Source organism: Hippoglossus stenolepis, chromosome 5 (genome assembly GCF_022539355.2).
Source record: "Hippoglossus stenolepis isolate QCI-W04-F060 chromosome 5, HSTE1.2, whole genome shotgun sequence".
Taxonomy (NCBI): Eukaryota; Metazoa; Chordata; class Actinopteri; order Pleuronectiformes; family Pleuronectidae; genus Hippoglossus; species Hippoglossus stenolepis.
The window spans coordinates 25,151,312-25,165,145 of record NC_061487.1 but is presented as its reverse complement, the minus strand read 5'-3'; the positions used below and the strand labels follow the sequence as shown (position 1 = coordinate 25,165,145).

Below are 13,834 nucleotides of genomic sequence, written 5' to 3'. Positions count from 1 at the left end.
ACCCAGAAGGGCTCAAAGAGGAAGTGCTGAAGTTAGACTTCAAGTCTTGTCTCTCGCTGTGAATGATTATTATCAAAGCGCTGTTTTTAACCAACAGAAATCGTGGTGTGGAGCATTGGTATTGGGCTGTTTTTAATAGCGTCAAATAACTACTTAAAACCAAACTTATCAGAAATATAAACCCTTGAACATACATCAGTGTGATAAGGACTTCCTCAAAAGACAGAAACAATCTTTGAGTAAATGTATTTAACGTTTTGTACTTTGCTCCATGTCCCGTCCACTTTCACGGAGGAGGCAGCCAGTTTGTGACCTGTACTGTTGCCAGCCACCAGGGGGCACTTGTGGGGAGCTGTCATGTCGTTCCGTCTTTATATATGGTCTACGCTTGAAGCTGTTAAACCAATGTAATCATCCTGTCCATCTCATAGGAATCACGCCACAACACAAGCATAGAAACACCCTGTGCACCTACACACGTGTTACACACAACACTGATTTACTGAGACAGGCCAAACAAGTCAAGTAACCCCGTGTCTCTATGTGTTGTAGCCAGACTATAAAACAAACACAGACCCAGTCCGTATGTAGACTGTGAGCATATACTCTGAGTCCTGGCACGTGCACGGCAGTTTTACACTTTGCTGAAAAATGAAAGTTCACCTGGTGATCTGTTGCTCTTGTCTCCGTAGGCCTGTGTCTGCTTGAACCTGTTCTGACGGCCCTGACGCCAGCCAGCATGTGCACGCCCTTAAAGACGCTCAACGACAGCCTCAGCCACAGGCGACGGTACATGGTGAGAGAATGATGACAGGATTGTAAGAATATGTCCGAGAAGGCATTGTCAGCTCAGCAAGTGCCCCCAGGTGTGGGAAAGTGAGTGGCCTGTTGTCACGACCTCTGACTCTGCTGTCGTACGCCACCTGCCTGGGAGATAACCCCCAGACTTTTCCAGACCCACCTCCTCACCTGGGGCACGTTCAGCCAGACATAAGCAAACTGTTTAAATGGTTCTGTTTAAAGGGAAATGATGGTGATTGAGAAAAAAGAGACGGCACCTGTAACCTCATTAAACAATTGTGTTTCATTATGAAGGTTGAATCTTTAGTCTTGATCGGGTTACAGCTGTGTCACACCCACCTCACCAGAGAAAACATACCTCAAAGAACAAGCGACCATTAAACACTGTGCACCTTTTTGAAATTTCCTGTTTTCCATTTCACAAACTCTCAAACTTGACCTGTTTTTCATTTTCCAAAACGTTGCCGTGGTATTTATCCCTCAGTCAGTTTCCATATTGTCTTCTCTTGTGCTCCTCATGTCTGTGTCTGTCCACCTGTCTGTCCATCCATCTCTCCAAGCATCCATAGCTTCACCTCTGAAGTTCCTGTGTTGCACAAGCTTGTCCGTGTGTCTGCGCTGCTTTTTTTTTTTAACAGCAACATCTTGCACTCCAAAAACACACTTTAATATATTAATCTGTGTTTGGTATTGGCATCTCTTTGAAGGTATTGACCCTAAAGCCAAGTGGACAATAGAAAACAAAAATAATAACAATGGTTACAACAAGAAGAGACTTTACGACATAAATTGAAACATTGTTTTTCATTTCAATTGGATTTAAAGGAGGATTCGATCATTTATAAGATTGCACGAAGATATGTTTAAAAAAAGAAGCATCATCAAAATAGAAGAAACAAAAGATGAGAGATCCTGACGCCTGTTGACGGGACAGGGCCACTTCAGGGGCCAATCAGATTGCAGCTGGGGCCAGTGCCCCCTTGGCCCCCACCCCTAGATACGCCCCTGTCTAACTCATTCCCAAATTTGTGTCACTGTCAAAATCACTTCCTAGTGACATAAATTAAAATATATCTGCCTGGTTAAAGTTTTCAAAACTCAACTATCCGGGGGTTTTCATATTTGCGGTTTTCAAACTCTGATAACATCAATAAAACCTCAGTTGGGTCGTCAGTCTTGATAAAGTATGAATACGTTCCTTGTCAAGTAAATTAAACTGCTTTCAGCAATAATAATCAAACATCGTGTGTATACAAATAAAAAATACTGTAATAAAACTAAGATTATTAACTTCAAGTTTTCCTTCCCCACACGAGGACACAATGGCGGCCTTGTGTCTTATGAACTTGAAAGTGTTTGTTTTATGTTCCAACTAATTTGAAAACATTAATGGATTTTTAAAGTGTGCAAATTGATCATTTGATGAATAAAACATTAATGGATTTGTAATTTCTCTCTCCCTTCTTTTTAACTGTGTTACAGAAGCACAACTTCCCCATCAACTACACCATCAGGGTTCATCAGAAGGAAATCTTCAAACTGTCAAACATCCGCAGAATGGTAAAAATGATGACAAGCTTTTACTCTTTGAGTCTTGATTTATTGACTCTCTTCCATTTCCTGCCTAAATCCAGACTTGAAGCCTTTGGCTTTATTCCACCATTAATCTGGAGATCTGGAGACATCAGACCATTAAACCTCCAACTGAACCTGAGCCGTTAATAATTTCACATTATACATCCTCTCCTCTCCTCTCCTCTCCTCTCGTCTCGTCTCCTCTCCTCTCCTCTCCTCTCGTCTCCTCTCGTCTCCTCTCCTCTCCTCTCCTCTCCTCTCCTCTCGTCTCCGTCTCCTCTCCTCTCCTCTCCTCTCCTCTCCTCTCCTCTCCTCATTAGAAGTTGCAGGTGGAGGGATTGGATGAGCTGGTTCTCCAGAGGCTGTGGTTCCAGGTCAACCAAGGAGTGTTAAAAAAGGTACGGAAAAAAGTTTTTCCTTTGAGATAAGGATCACTTCAAAATACCAAGTACAAAGACAGTGTCTCTCTGTCGTCATTCAAAACCAATATGAGACGCTAAGAGACACATTAGCAGCTTGCAACACTCATTTAGCTTTGAATGTCAGAAGTGCATGGGATGGAAAAACAGAGATGGAAAAATGTAATTGAAGTTGATTGAGGGTCATAAAATACAAACAGCCGGATGATGTCCATTCACCGTGCAGCACAAATCAGGGGCTGTTCACTTAGAACAAGCTTTCCAGTGAGTGTGTGTTCTACTTAAGACACAACAGTTTTAATATGTTTGACCAATATGTATTTTTGGCTAACAATATTAAGGAATAGAAAATCCCAATGCTGATATATTGGCTGATACATGAAATAAAAAGTTGGCAGTGACTCCTAAGATGTCGTTATCAAATACTTATGACAAATTAGTTGTAGATAAACAAGAATACCCAAATACAACCAATTATATAGAACTTGAATTAAGTAAATGAAATTTGTTTCTATAAAATGTAAACTCTTATCATTTTATATATCTTTTCTGCACAGGATCTGTTTATCCTGTAAAATATAACTTATCTGAGATCCCAAAATCCCAAGATCTACAACCAAGTGATAAATTGTTGGACTCTACAATATATTGCACTTGTTAATGTGAATTTATTGTATTACAAACAGGTAAAACTTTGTAACCAACTAGTCGTGTAAATTCAGTTTCTTTAATTGGCTTAATTAGAAGAATCGGTGCATGTTGAGCCCACTTCCCTCTTAAGTGGAAACGCAGAGTGTCAGTTACCGTTGGGACATATTTAGTCGGTTAAATGCAGAACACAGCATCTCATGAGAGAACTGAATTCCGTCTACAGTAAATCTGCTCGGGCATCAAAGTCCTGACATGTGAAGTATTAATGACCCGGTTCCTGTCATAAAATGCTGCGGTTCCTTTTATTACAACTCGGCCAATAGAATTACGCCGCTCACTAAAGCGCTTTTTGTTTTTACAGTTTGGTCGAAATGCTCCTCAATCTTTTCTATCGCCACGAAGCTACGTGCACAGAAAGAGAGAGGGAGGAGCTGATGTTAAATTCAGTCATTCCAGGTCAAACTAAATAGAACTTGTAACTTATATCAACCAAAACAGAGAAAGAATATTTGACATGTTATTAATAATTTTCACATCTTAAAATGTCACAATATCAGCATCACAAAATGTTACATATAGATTTTTGTTGAAGTACCTGATTTGAACCTTGGTTTTACTTTGAACTATTCTTTTGTTCCATATGTCGTATTGATAGGTGCTTGCGTCTGCTAATGTGATTCTAATGTTTGGTTTGGCTTTTATTCTTCATGGTTTTATTCATGATGTATTGTAAGGTGTGTTTAGAATGTTTTGATATGAGATAGATTTGATTTGAGATAGAATGATTTTTAATACAAATTATTTGATGAAAGAAAAGACACTTAAACAACGTGCAACACCCTCCTCACCCGCTTTTTGCCTTCAGGTCAAAACTGAACTAGCAAGTGCCACTCACTTAAGCTGCTGAGAAACCTAATGAGGCGTGTCCCCCCCCCCACAGCTCTCTGTTGAGCCCTCTTTAACCTCGGGGGCCCAAGCCTCTGTAATCTAACCCTAACCCTGCATTAAGGAGGCACTGATTGCAAATAACCCCCAGTTATTCAAAATGGCAACACCCTCAAACCACAGTTGATGCTCACTTAACCTAATACTGACTCGTTTAGAGCTAAGTGAGTCTCATGGTTCTTCGCAGTCGGTTGCAACACACCAGGCTCTGTGGACAGTAATGCACTTAGAGGCCGACCACCAACTTAATGAAATCAACCCCCAATAAGCTAAAAATATCAACTTCATTACATGTTGGATCCAGCAGGAATTCCAAGATCCAAGATCCAAGATTCAAGATTCAAGATTCAAGACTTTATTGTCATGTGCACAACAATTAAATTTAGCAGTCGCTGGCAATGAAAGGCTTTGGTCACAGGCTCTCTCCTAGCAATGCTTGAAATATTACACAAGCAAAAAATTTAAATAAATATAGAATTTAATATAAAAAATAAATAAAATAAAAAAAGATATATATATATATATTTAAATACACCTACACCTGGGTGATTGGTGTCCTTAATGATCCGGTTGGCTTTCTTCCTGCACCGCTGGGTGAGTCCTCCCTGGATCGTAAGCTCCATCTGGTGATGTGCCCCGAGCAGACTTCACCACCTCTTTACGGTTCAGGGCGGTGCAGCTGCCGTACCAGGCGGTGATGCAGCCAGTCAGGATACTCTGTATGGTGCACCTGTAGAAGTTGCAGAGAATCCTGGAATCCATGTTGAGCCTCCGCAGCCTGCGGAGGAAGAAGAGCCGCTGTCTGGCCGTCTTGGGTGGTTATGGAGTCTGTGTGGTGGGTCCAGGTCAGGTCACCACTGATGTGACTCTCTCCACCTCCAGGTTCTGACCTGGACTCACCACACAGACTCCATCAGGAAGCGACCAGACAGCAGCTCCAAAGAGAACAACGTTATTCATTTTAGGTTATTAATTACTTCCTATTGGTTATTCTATGTGTGAAAATATGGAAAAGCAACTGCACTTAACAAAAATGTTTCTCTGAGCTACGTAACTCTGTTAGCCTGAAGACAAGGCCCACCTTTTACTTACAGCGATGCCCTGCATGCTGCAGATTAGTGTTTGAGGGTCCAGGTCTTTCCCTGTCGTGGGAAACAGCTTCTGTGAGGCTGGTGGTGGGGGGGGGGCCTCTTTTGACCTTGAATGGATTCCACTTCATCAGTTCATCGTAGCATATAGTACAAGATTAACGTTCCTCATAGCTAAACAACACATATTCCAAGTGTGAAGCCCATAAGCTGAATGGTTCTTGAGATGTGCACGTCACATACAGACAGACATTTCTAGAATGATTAGATAGAAGATACTTTAGATTTCTTTATAGTGTCATTCACAAGGTAATGTTGTTATATACTAACCTAAAGACTAATTTAAATTTCAGATCATCCGGGTGATGGCGGAGAGACATCCTTCGCGGCCGTACACTGCAGAGCTGGAACGACGGTTCAGGGATGCTGAGGGAGTCTTTGTGGAGTCGCATCCAGCCGAGGTGAGGCAGAGGTCACGGATCTGCACCACAGCTGTATTCACTTCCTCTGCAAATGAAGCAATTCAATAAGTGAATTAACTTCCCCCAGACTCAGAGGGTCAGATGAGATTTGGCAGCAGATGGATATCACATTGATTCTATTTATCAATACAGGGAATGAATGCCCTCATCATTAGAAGATTAAACGCAGCTATTTATGACCCCAAAAAAAGTTAATTGAAGGTGAATTTAGTAAACACATTGATCATTGAGTGAAATGCGTAAGAGGGATTTTTTGCTGGGTAATGACGACTGGGATGCTGGTTTTTTTACTTCTGTGATTGTGACTCATCTTCACTGCTATTTGATCAAAAAAATCAAATGTTCCGCTGCATTTTTTCAGCATGAATAAGTCTTTTCTGAACTCTGAGTCGTTTCAGGACAGAAGTCGGAGCAATAGAAACTTCAAGGCCAGCTTCTTAACGTCAGACATAGATAATTGAACAAATTAAATTCAGATCCATTTGCTTACAGATGTTTTTATCAGGCATCATCCCCCCATAACTTAGGTTTAAGCAGGGAGTTTGATGTCAGCAGAGACAACCACATCAGACGTTCTACATTTCATCCTAATTTGTCCTTTTCTTGTGGCGTTCCATCGTTATCTCAATTAATTTGGTTAAAAATATACGCAAAGTTGAAGAGGTCAAGGACGTGCATCTCTTCCATTCATCTGAATTGTCTCAGTTTTCCCTCTTCCTGACTCACCTCAGAATCCCGGAGCAACATTTACAAAAAAAGCATTTTATCTTATCCCAATGACAGTAATCGTTCACGTGTGTGTAGGTGTTCCAGAAAGAGCTTCCAGAGACAGTCCAGGACATTTGGGATTGTTTAACAGAGGAGCCTGAACGAGTGCCGAAGTCCAGCTGGAGGTTCTCGTCTCCAAAATCCCTCTTAGACAACTTCTGCCAAACCATGTACTGCCTCTTCAGCGACTGCTTTGCCAGCAGCGGCGCGCAGCAGGACTGTGAGTATAACAGATGAAATGCAGCAGTAACACTGTGGCCTACAGCTAGAAATGTTTAATCCTAATGGGACCGCTATGTAGTAACCGACATTTCAATGCAAATCTAAAACTTGTGGGGACCAAACATGTTGTGAGACTCACACAGGTTGATTTTTTTTTACTCTTCACATTCAAACTGTTGCCGACTGTTGGGTTTCTCTCATACTATTGTAAGGTCACACCCTTGCTATGCAAAGAACCTTGTGACAATGTATGAAATGAAGAAAACAATTTAAAGGTCCAGTGTGTAAGATTTAGGTGAATTTGTTCTATTGGCAGAAACTGAATATTGTTATATTTAGGTGTCAGTTGAGACGTGACTCAAATTGATTTGCCTGCCAGGACAGTACGCACCAATAGGTTTTGTTTCTGAGAGATTTACAAGTGATACTGATATTAATCTGCAGACATACGAAAAACACATTTATCACAGGATTTAAATTCCACACACGCACACGCACACACACACACACACACACACACACACACACACACACACACACACACATTATAGAACTACATGATATCTCTGCCAGTTTTACATCTGGCTCCATGAACGATTTCCAGCACACCACAGAATCATGGGAATGGACCAAATATGTTGTAGAAAGGCACTTTTTACTTTTTACTCGACATTCAGTTATTAAATTTGTCGTACACATAGTTCTGTCCAATGTCTGTGGTGTTAATGTGCGTGAAATCCTGCGTAATGCGTCATTATGAACTGGTTTTGCTAACCATGGCTAGTTCCTGTGCAACTGGAACGCTATCGACTCGGGTAATTCAGGTGTGATGTCATTCCGAGGGCCGAGCGTCTCTCTCCTTCCCGACCTCCTTCAGTTTTAGATCTGGGGTTGAATCCCTCCTCTGAATGGGATCTGTTTTCCCCAGTTTGTGGACATGGGTGGTTCTGAGTCATTGTCATCTCCATGCATGGGTTTCTAATGGGTTTCTCCCTGTGCAACAGCTGGTTCTGCTCATCCCGACATTGTAGTGACACCTTCTCCTCTGACATTTTCATGCTGGATTCTCAGTGCAGCATTGATGCTAAAGCCTTGGATTCCAGAACTGGAGAATTTGATGGCCACTCTCCCAATTCGCGTCATTATGCTTCTTGACTTCTTTGAACTTCATTCTTGATCCCTAATTTCCTGTTAAACTAAACATCACTAACAGCGTATCAAGAAAGATGTTACACAGATGGTTTACAGATGTTGCTATGCACTTATACCAAGGGTAATCCTTTTCTCGATGCAACAGTATGTATGTTAACATCTGGGAAACTACATTCCTTGAAGAAACATCTCTCTTGTGGGTTTTAAGTCCCAGTATAAGAAGTAGCTCACAGTCTTTTGAGCATGGAATTAAATCATCTCTGAAAGATGGTCATGAAGACTTCCCTCTTTTCTTTTCTCCACTTTGGTCATCTTGGGTTTTTCTCATTTGTAACGGTGTCATTGTTCATTGTAGAAAATACAAACTCAAGTCTCAAAAACGATCCCTGAGGATAATCCATCACTCCCTTGTCTGTCTGTGAGTCACAGCGTGTTCCAAAGACACCAGAATCTCAATAACCCCTTTGACTCGAGGCAAACAAACACATTTATGGCCAAAGTTAACAATCTTGGCCTCTTTGGATTAGGGACAAAATGGAGAATTCTGAAATACAAAAAGTCTCCCTGTCCTCAGACTAGGGCGACATTCAGCAAAAATCGAAAACGTGTACTTAGAATTAACTTTAGAATTCTAAATCTTGTGAAAAAGGCGATGAATCCAACTTGAATGATATACGGTGCCATCCCGGGACTGCAATGCTGGAAAGGGATACATCTACAAATCTACGATTTATATACCTGTGCTTACCTTTATCAAGGCAGAGGTGTTGGTTTGGTTCCTGCTCCTTTGTTTCGTCAGGGGAGCTGCCTGTCACCCTTAGGAGGAAGTCCATGCTTGAGTGACATGCCAAAGCCAGCCAGTAAGATACAATAGGATTTCACAACAATAAACTATTCATAAAAAGTGTGTGAGGTGAACCAACGACTGAGCCAAGACAGAGCCGGAGGAACGATCATGCACTCTTTGTAGTGTTGTGATAATAACATTATTTTTCAAACATGTAATTAGTCAAACTCCTCAGTCAGTAGAAGGGGCATTAAACGTGCGTGTGTATGCACATGAACAGGATTACACCCATACATTTTAAGCCAGGAAAAACCCTTATGTTTAAAATAACCCTCTGAGGCTGAATCCCTTATCTCAAGTAGAGTGAAAACCTCACAACTCTATGGACACGTTTCTCTATTTAAACTCTCGACCCCAAAAAGGTTCAATGTTACCTCCAGCCCCCACCACCAACCACACCCCCACCAACCACACCCCCACCCCATTGTTGTCTATTAGAACTGCATGGGAACGGTGTTCGTCATTCACATGTGCTCATAATTCACTTTTCAGTTCAAAGTAGTAAATCAGGCGCATATTTCCGAACAAAACATCTTGGAATCCACCTTGAGGTGTGGACGTCCTTTGTTTGTTCTGCCCTGATAAGAACTACTTCTTCAGAAAGTGGTGCGCCGCTGCACAGTGTTGACATTGATGTGGATATCTGAGCAGAAGGTCAGTCGGGTGTGGTTTCTCAGTTGTGTGAACAACACTGTGGGATGTGTGGGAGGACTGCGGCTCTGTGGCAACACCACACACATCTGAGATATGATGGGTTTGGTTTACACGGAGGCGGTCTGAAGAAGAGAAGGAGAAAGTGAGACACTGTTACAATCCAGGTACACAGAGGGAGCATGTCGCTACTGGTATCGTTTATCAGTGCCACTGATCATGGGAAAGGGATTCACGTCTGTCAACACTTCAGTTTGAGTTCCAACGACAGGATTCTTTAAAACACACATTCAGATAAATAAATGAAATGAAATAAATAAATACTACAACAAATAACTACAAAAATCAGGGCTGCAGCGTTTGAGTTGAGCTTGAAATCCACAGTTCGGCTCAGACTTCGATTGTTGAGCCACATTTGGGGTTTTGGACTAATTAAGTTTATAAATGTTCCTAACTACTGACTTGAATGTCCCTAAGTTCATTATGTGATTTTAAAAAACAGTTGTAATGTGTAATATTTACACTTTAAATCTAATAATAATTTCATGAGTTATAGTGTTAATTGGGAATTCAAAGCAAGTTTTTTTATTTAAATTAGTAATTACCAACTAAATGTGGGCATATGAGCAAACCAATCGTGTTCCTTGACCCTTAATGGATTCTCATCTTGTCTATTTCACAGACTGTGGCGTTTTCCATCGGAAGAAAGGGAGGAAGAAAGACGAAAGCTGAGAAGAGCCGAGTGGGGCGAAGGCCCTGTGGATACTGACTCGGGATTTGTATCATTGGCTGTCGGGAGAGGGGTAAACGGACGACCCACAGCGAAACAAGACAGTTCAATCCTGATTCCTGACTTGTCAACATGAATAAGTCTTTCTCAATATCTACCAAAGAGGGCCTAGATTGTCTTGATGATCCGATGGAGACGCTCCATGAATCAAAGCAGACTGAAACAATCGGCACGTTAACAGTACTCATATTATTTTGTGAGCATATGGACTCTTTACTTTACATAAAGCTCATTTTGGAGTAAAGTCTCCAACTCCTTCCAACTCTTTTGCCACTGAGGAAGCCCAAAGTGTTTTTCTCTCTTCGTAGCATCTCAGACTGATGCTGTAGTATTTGGGTTTCCAGCTGTGGAAGAGAATTATTCATGTTCACACATACGGACTAAACTGATGTACGATCAATATAATAGATATATTCTCTCCTAAAGTGGATTATTCAAGAAGGGGAGTGCAGCACAAGCTCCTGAATTCAGTGATGGGAACTTCACCTGGACTGAGGACATCACTGTGGCTTTGCCAAATCTCTACCCCCCCCCCCCAAAAAAAAGCCTGTGATGTGCTCCCCTGGGCCTGGATGGTCCAACTCAGAGACCCGACCAGAAGCAACAAGAGAGACTACACATTGGATTGTTATTGGATTGAAAAACAACCGAGTTTGTACCCGAGACAGACTTCTCTTCTCCGTTTGCCCCATCACATCATGTGTATGTGAACCGAACTTCAAACCTTCAGGCAAACTGATAACTACTGTTTTCTCTTCCTTCTTCAATTGTTGACAATGCATTTCTTAACCTACAGCCTATATTTAAAGTGATATTCTACCAGTGTGCCATAGACCCAAACTGCATAATCACAAACTGTCAAAAACATATTTATTTCTATGTGTTTATCGTGCGTGAGTGAGAGCTGAACCCAGAAAAACTACAACATACGATCACCTTCCTCCATCCGAGCCGTGCATCTTCATATTTACTGTAGAATATAGATCCTGCTACTAGTTTAGATTTTTCTTCTTAAAGCTTAAAGAGGTGACCGTTGATATTTCAAACATGAAGTAACATCACAGTCAGAATTTGTTAACAGTATAATCAAGCCTATACATTTTTTTAAATGTAAAACATAAGTGAACTAACAATAATTACATAATTACATTTTGTCAATTAACTCAAAAGTGGCTTCGGGTGTTCGGGCTTCTAGTATTTTGATTCGGAGTTTCAACAATGAACATGTTAGAAATTAAATCTGAATGAAAAGCTATAACGATTGATAATATTTAAATCTCAACCCCGTACAATTGTAACCATACCACGTAGTGAGTGGCCATTCTCAATATTCAAATGTTTTACATTTGTTAAATTTAGTTTAAAACCAACAAATTCTGACAAGCAAAATAGTCATTAGTTCCAATTCTTTGTCTGATTGCTGTTTTATTTTCACATTTACATGTCAACTCAAATTCACAGGTTTTGACAACGTGTGAAAAGAATTGAAAAATCAACTTCAACTTCATCTGTGTAACTTCCTGTTTTATCGCGTGCAGTTGGACTTACAGGTCAACATCAGGAACCACTCAACAGAAAACACCTTGAACCCCAAACCTGTGTGCATACGAGAGAAACTTTGGTAGACACAGTTTAAAATGACCGTTACAAAAGTTAATGAAAAAGACTAGAAAGTTGATCTGAGGGCACATTCCTCCCCCAATTTATCTTAAAGACAGACCCACACCAACACAACATTTTATAGTAATTGGTTGAGTAGTTTTTGCGTAATCCTGCAGACAGCAGTGAAAACTTGGTCGAGATAAATATAAAGTGAGCAACATTACTCCACAGTCTGTATAATTAATGTTTAACCTCATCCACAGGCCTCCTGGCAAAAAGTTCGTAGAAAGTCAGGATGATTCGATGTGTGAACACAGCAGGGGATCCCCCGCTTCACCGTGAGCGAGTGGGGGGTTGATGACGCTTCCAACATGCGACGGATGCAAACAGAGTCTAGAGAGTTTGTGGTGATAAGAGCCGACGCCGGTTTCTGTGCTTTGTTCTGTGATCTCAGCAGCGGAGTTAATAAGCCTAAATAATGCGGAGTATTAGTTGCTGTTGTGAATGCAGAAGACCTCCTGTGTTGTGCAGGTGTGAAAGGAAAACTCTGGGTAAGCTCTGGACCCAGTTCTCCAGATTTTACCCACAGGTCATGTCTGAAAACGGGTTTTGTTTCACTCATATTCATCAGGGAGTTGAACCAAACCAGTCACGAACCCAATGACCTAATGCACTCAGTAAGTAACAAGCAGCAGAAAATGACCAACAGCTGGGCTCAGAAAGTCGAGCACCTGTTTAGTCAAGGATGAGTTAGCGAAACAAATGTGATTTCATTATTTTCACACATCAGATCCCCGAAAGAGGAAGTTAGGAAATCCACTTAGCTTTTCTCAGCCATTGTTATCCAGTGCTGAGGACGTTCACTGCTGAGTGGATCAACAGATCACCTGAAGGCTCTCTGCACCTGTCGGCGTTGGAATGCGGCCTTGATCTTGTCTCGTTAATCGACTGAAATGTGATTTTGTTTCACATTCCTCACATGGATTTGACATTCCTCGCGCGATTATCGATGATGATGATGAAGGTGGAGGAATAATCCGATTATGGTGGAGGGTTCCCGGTCGGCACATACAGAGCAAAGATGTCTGGGTGGTGCACAGGAAGGATTTAGTAATAACACATAGAGGACACTGTCTGCCTATTGAGAAGTGTGTAGAAATACAATTTTGTTCCATACAAATTCAACATTGTGATGTTTCACTAATCTTCAGGTATCAAAATTTGAGTTGCACCCAAGACTGCAGTAAGAATTCACTTGTTTGTGTGAAAGTTACAGTTTCTGTTCATGCGCTCACTCCTCATGTCACATATGATCTACGTACAAGCTTTGCAAGTCCAATAGTGTCACTCTTTAGTCGGGAGAATGATGATGTTAAATTATTCTGATAAATATATATATATATATATATATATAAAGCATTGGGTTGAGCAGCTTCCATGCGTTTCAGGAGGCAACACAAAAGAAGCTCTGTAATGATGTAACAGATGAAAGATAAATATTGGTGTATTTCTTTAAATGCAGTAAGTGTATTTGTATTATACTTTATCGATCATATGTAACCGTATGGTTGTCTTTTCGTAACCATAAGAGCATTTTAAGGTGTATTCAAAGATCCTTTATTGTAAAGATGAAGTGATATTTACTACAGCTGACTGGCAACAACAGAAAGATGATAAACTACAAACACACGGATGGTTGTTGTCTGTGGTCTGAAGATATGTTTAAGAAACAGATTTTTTTATACACAAGATATTGAATTTATTTATTTTTTGGAAATGTATAATGCTACGTGACAATACTTTTATGAAAGAAAAATAAAAACCAAATTTTTCATCAACTA

The 13,834-nt window shown here is 40.8% G+C and overlaps 1 protein-coding gene across 1 annotated transcript in view; it reads left to right on the top strand.

The window, feature by feature from the left end:
* Positions 1–13,834, top strand: part of il34 (interleukin 34) — a 36,273-nt gene extending 22,439 nt beyond the window's left edge. The window contains exons 3-8 of the mRNA XM_035157907.2: positions 693–796; positions 2,284–2,361; positions 2,697–2,774; positions 5,833–5,940; positions 6,766–6,949; positions 10,284–13,834. Coding sequence (XP_035013798.1) covers positions 693–796; positions 2,284–2,361; positions 2,697–2,774; positions 5,833–5,940; positions 6,766–6,949; positions 10,284–10,333 — 602 coding nt within the window. The 3' untranslated portion in view covers positions 10,334–13,834. The remainder of the gene's footprint in view (positions 1–692; positions 797–2,283; positions 2,362–2,696; positions 2,775–5,832; positions 5,941–6,765; positions 6,950–10,283) is intronic.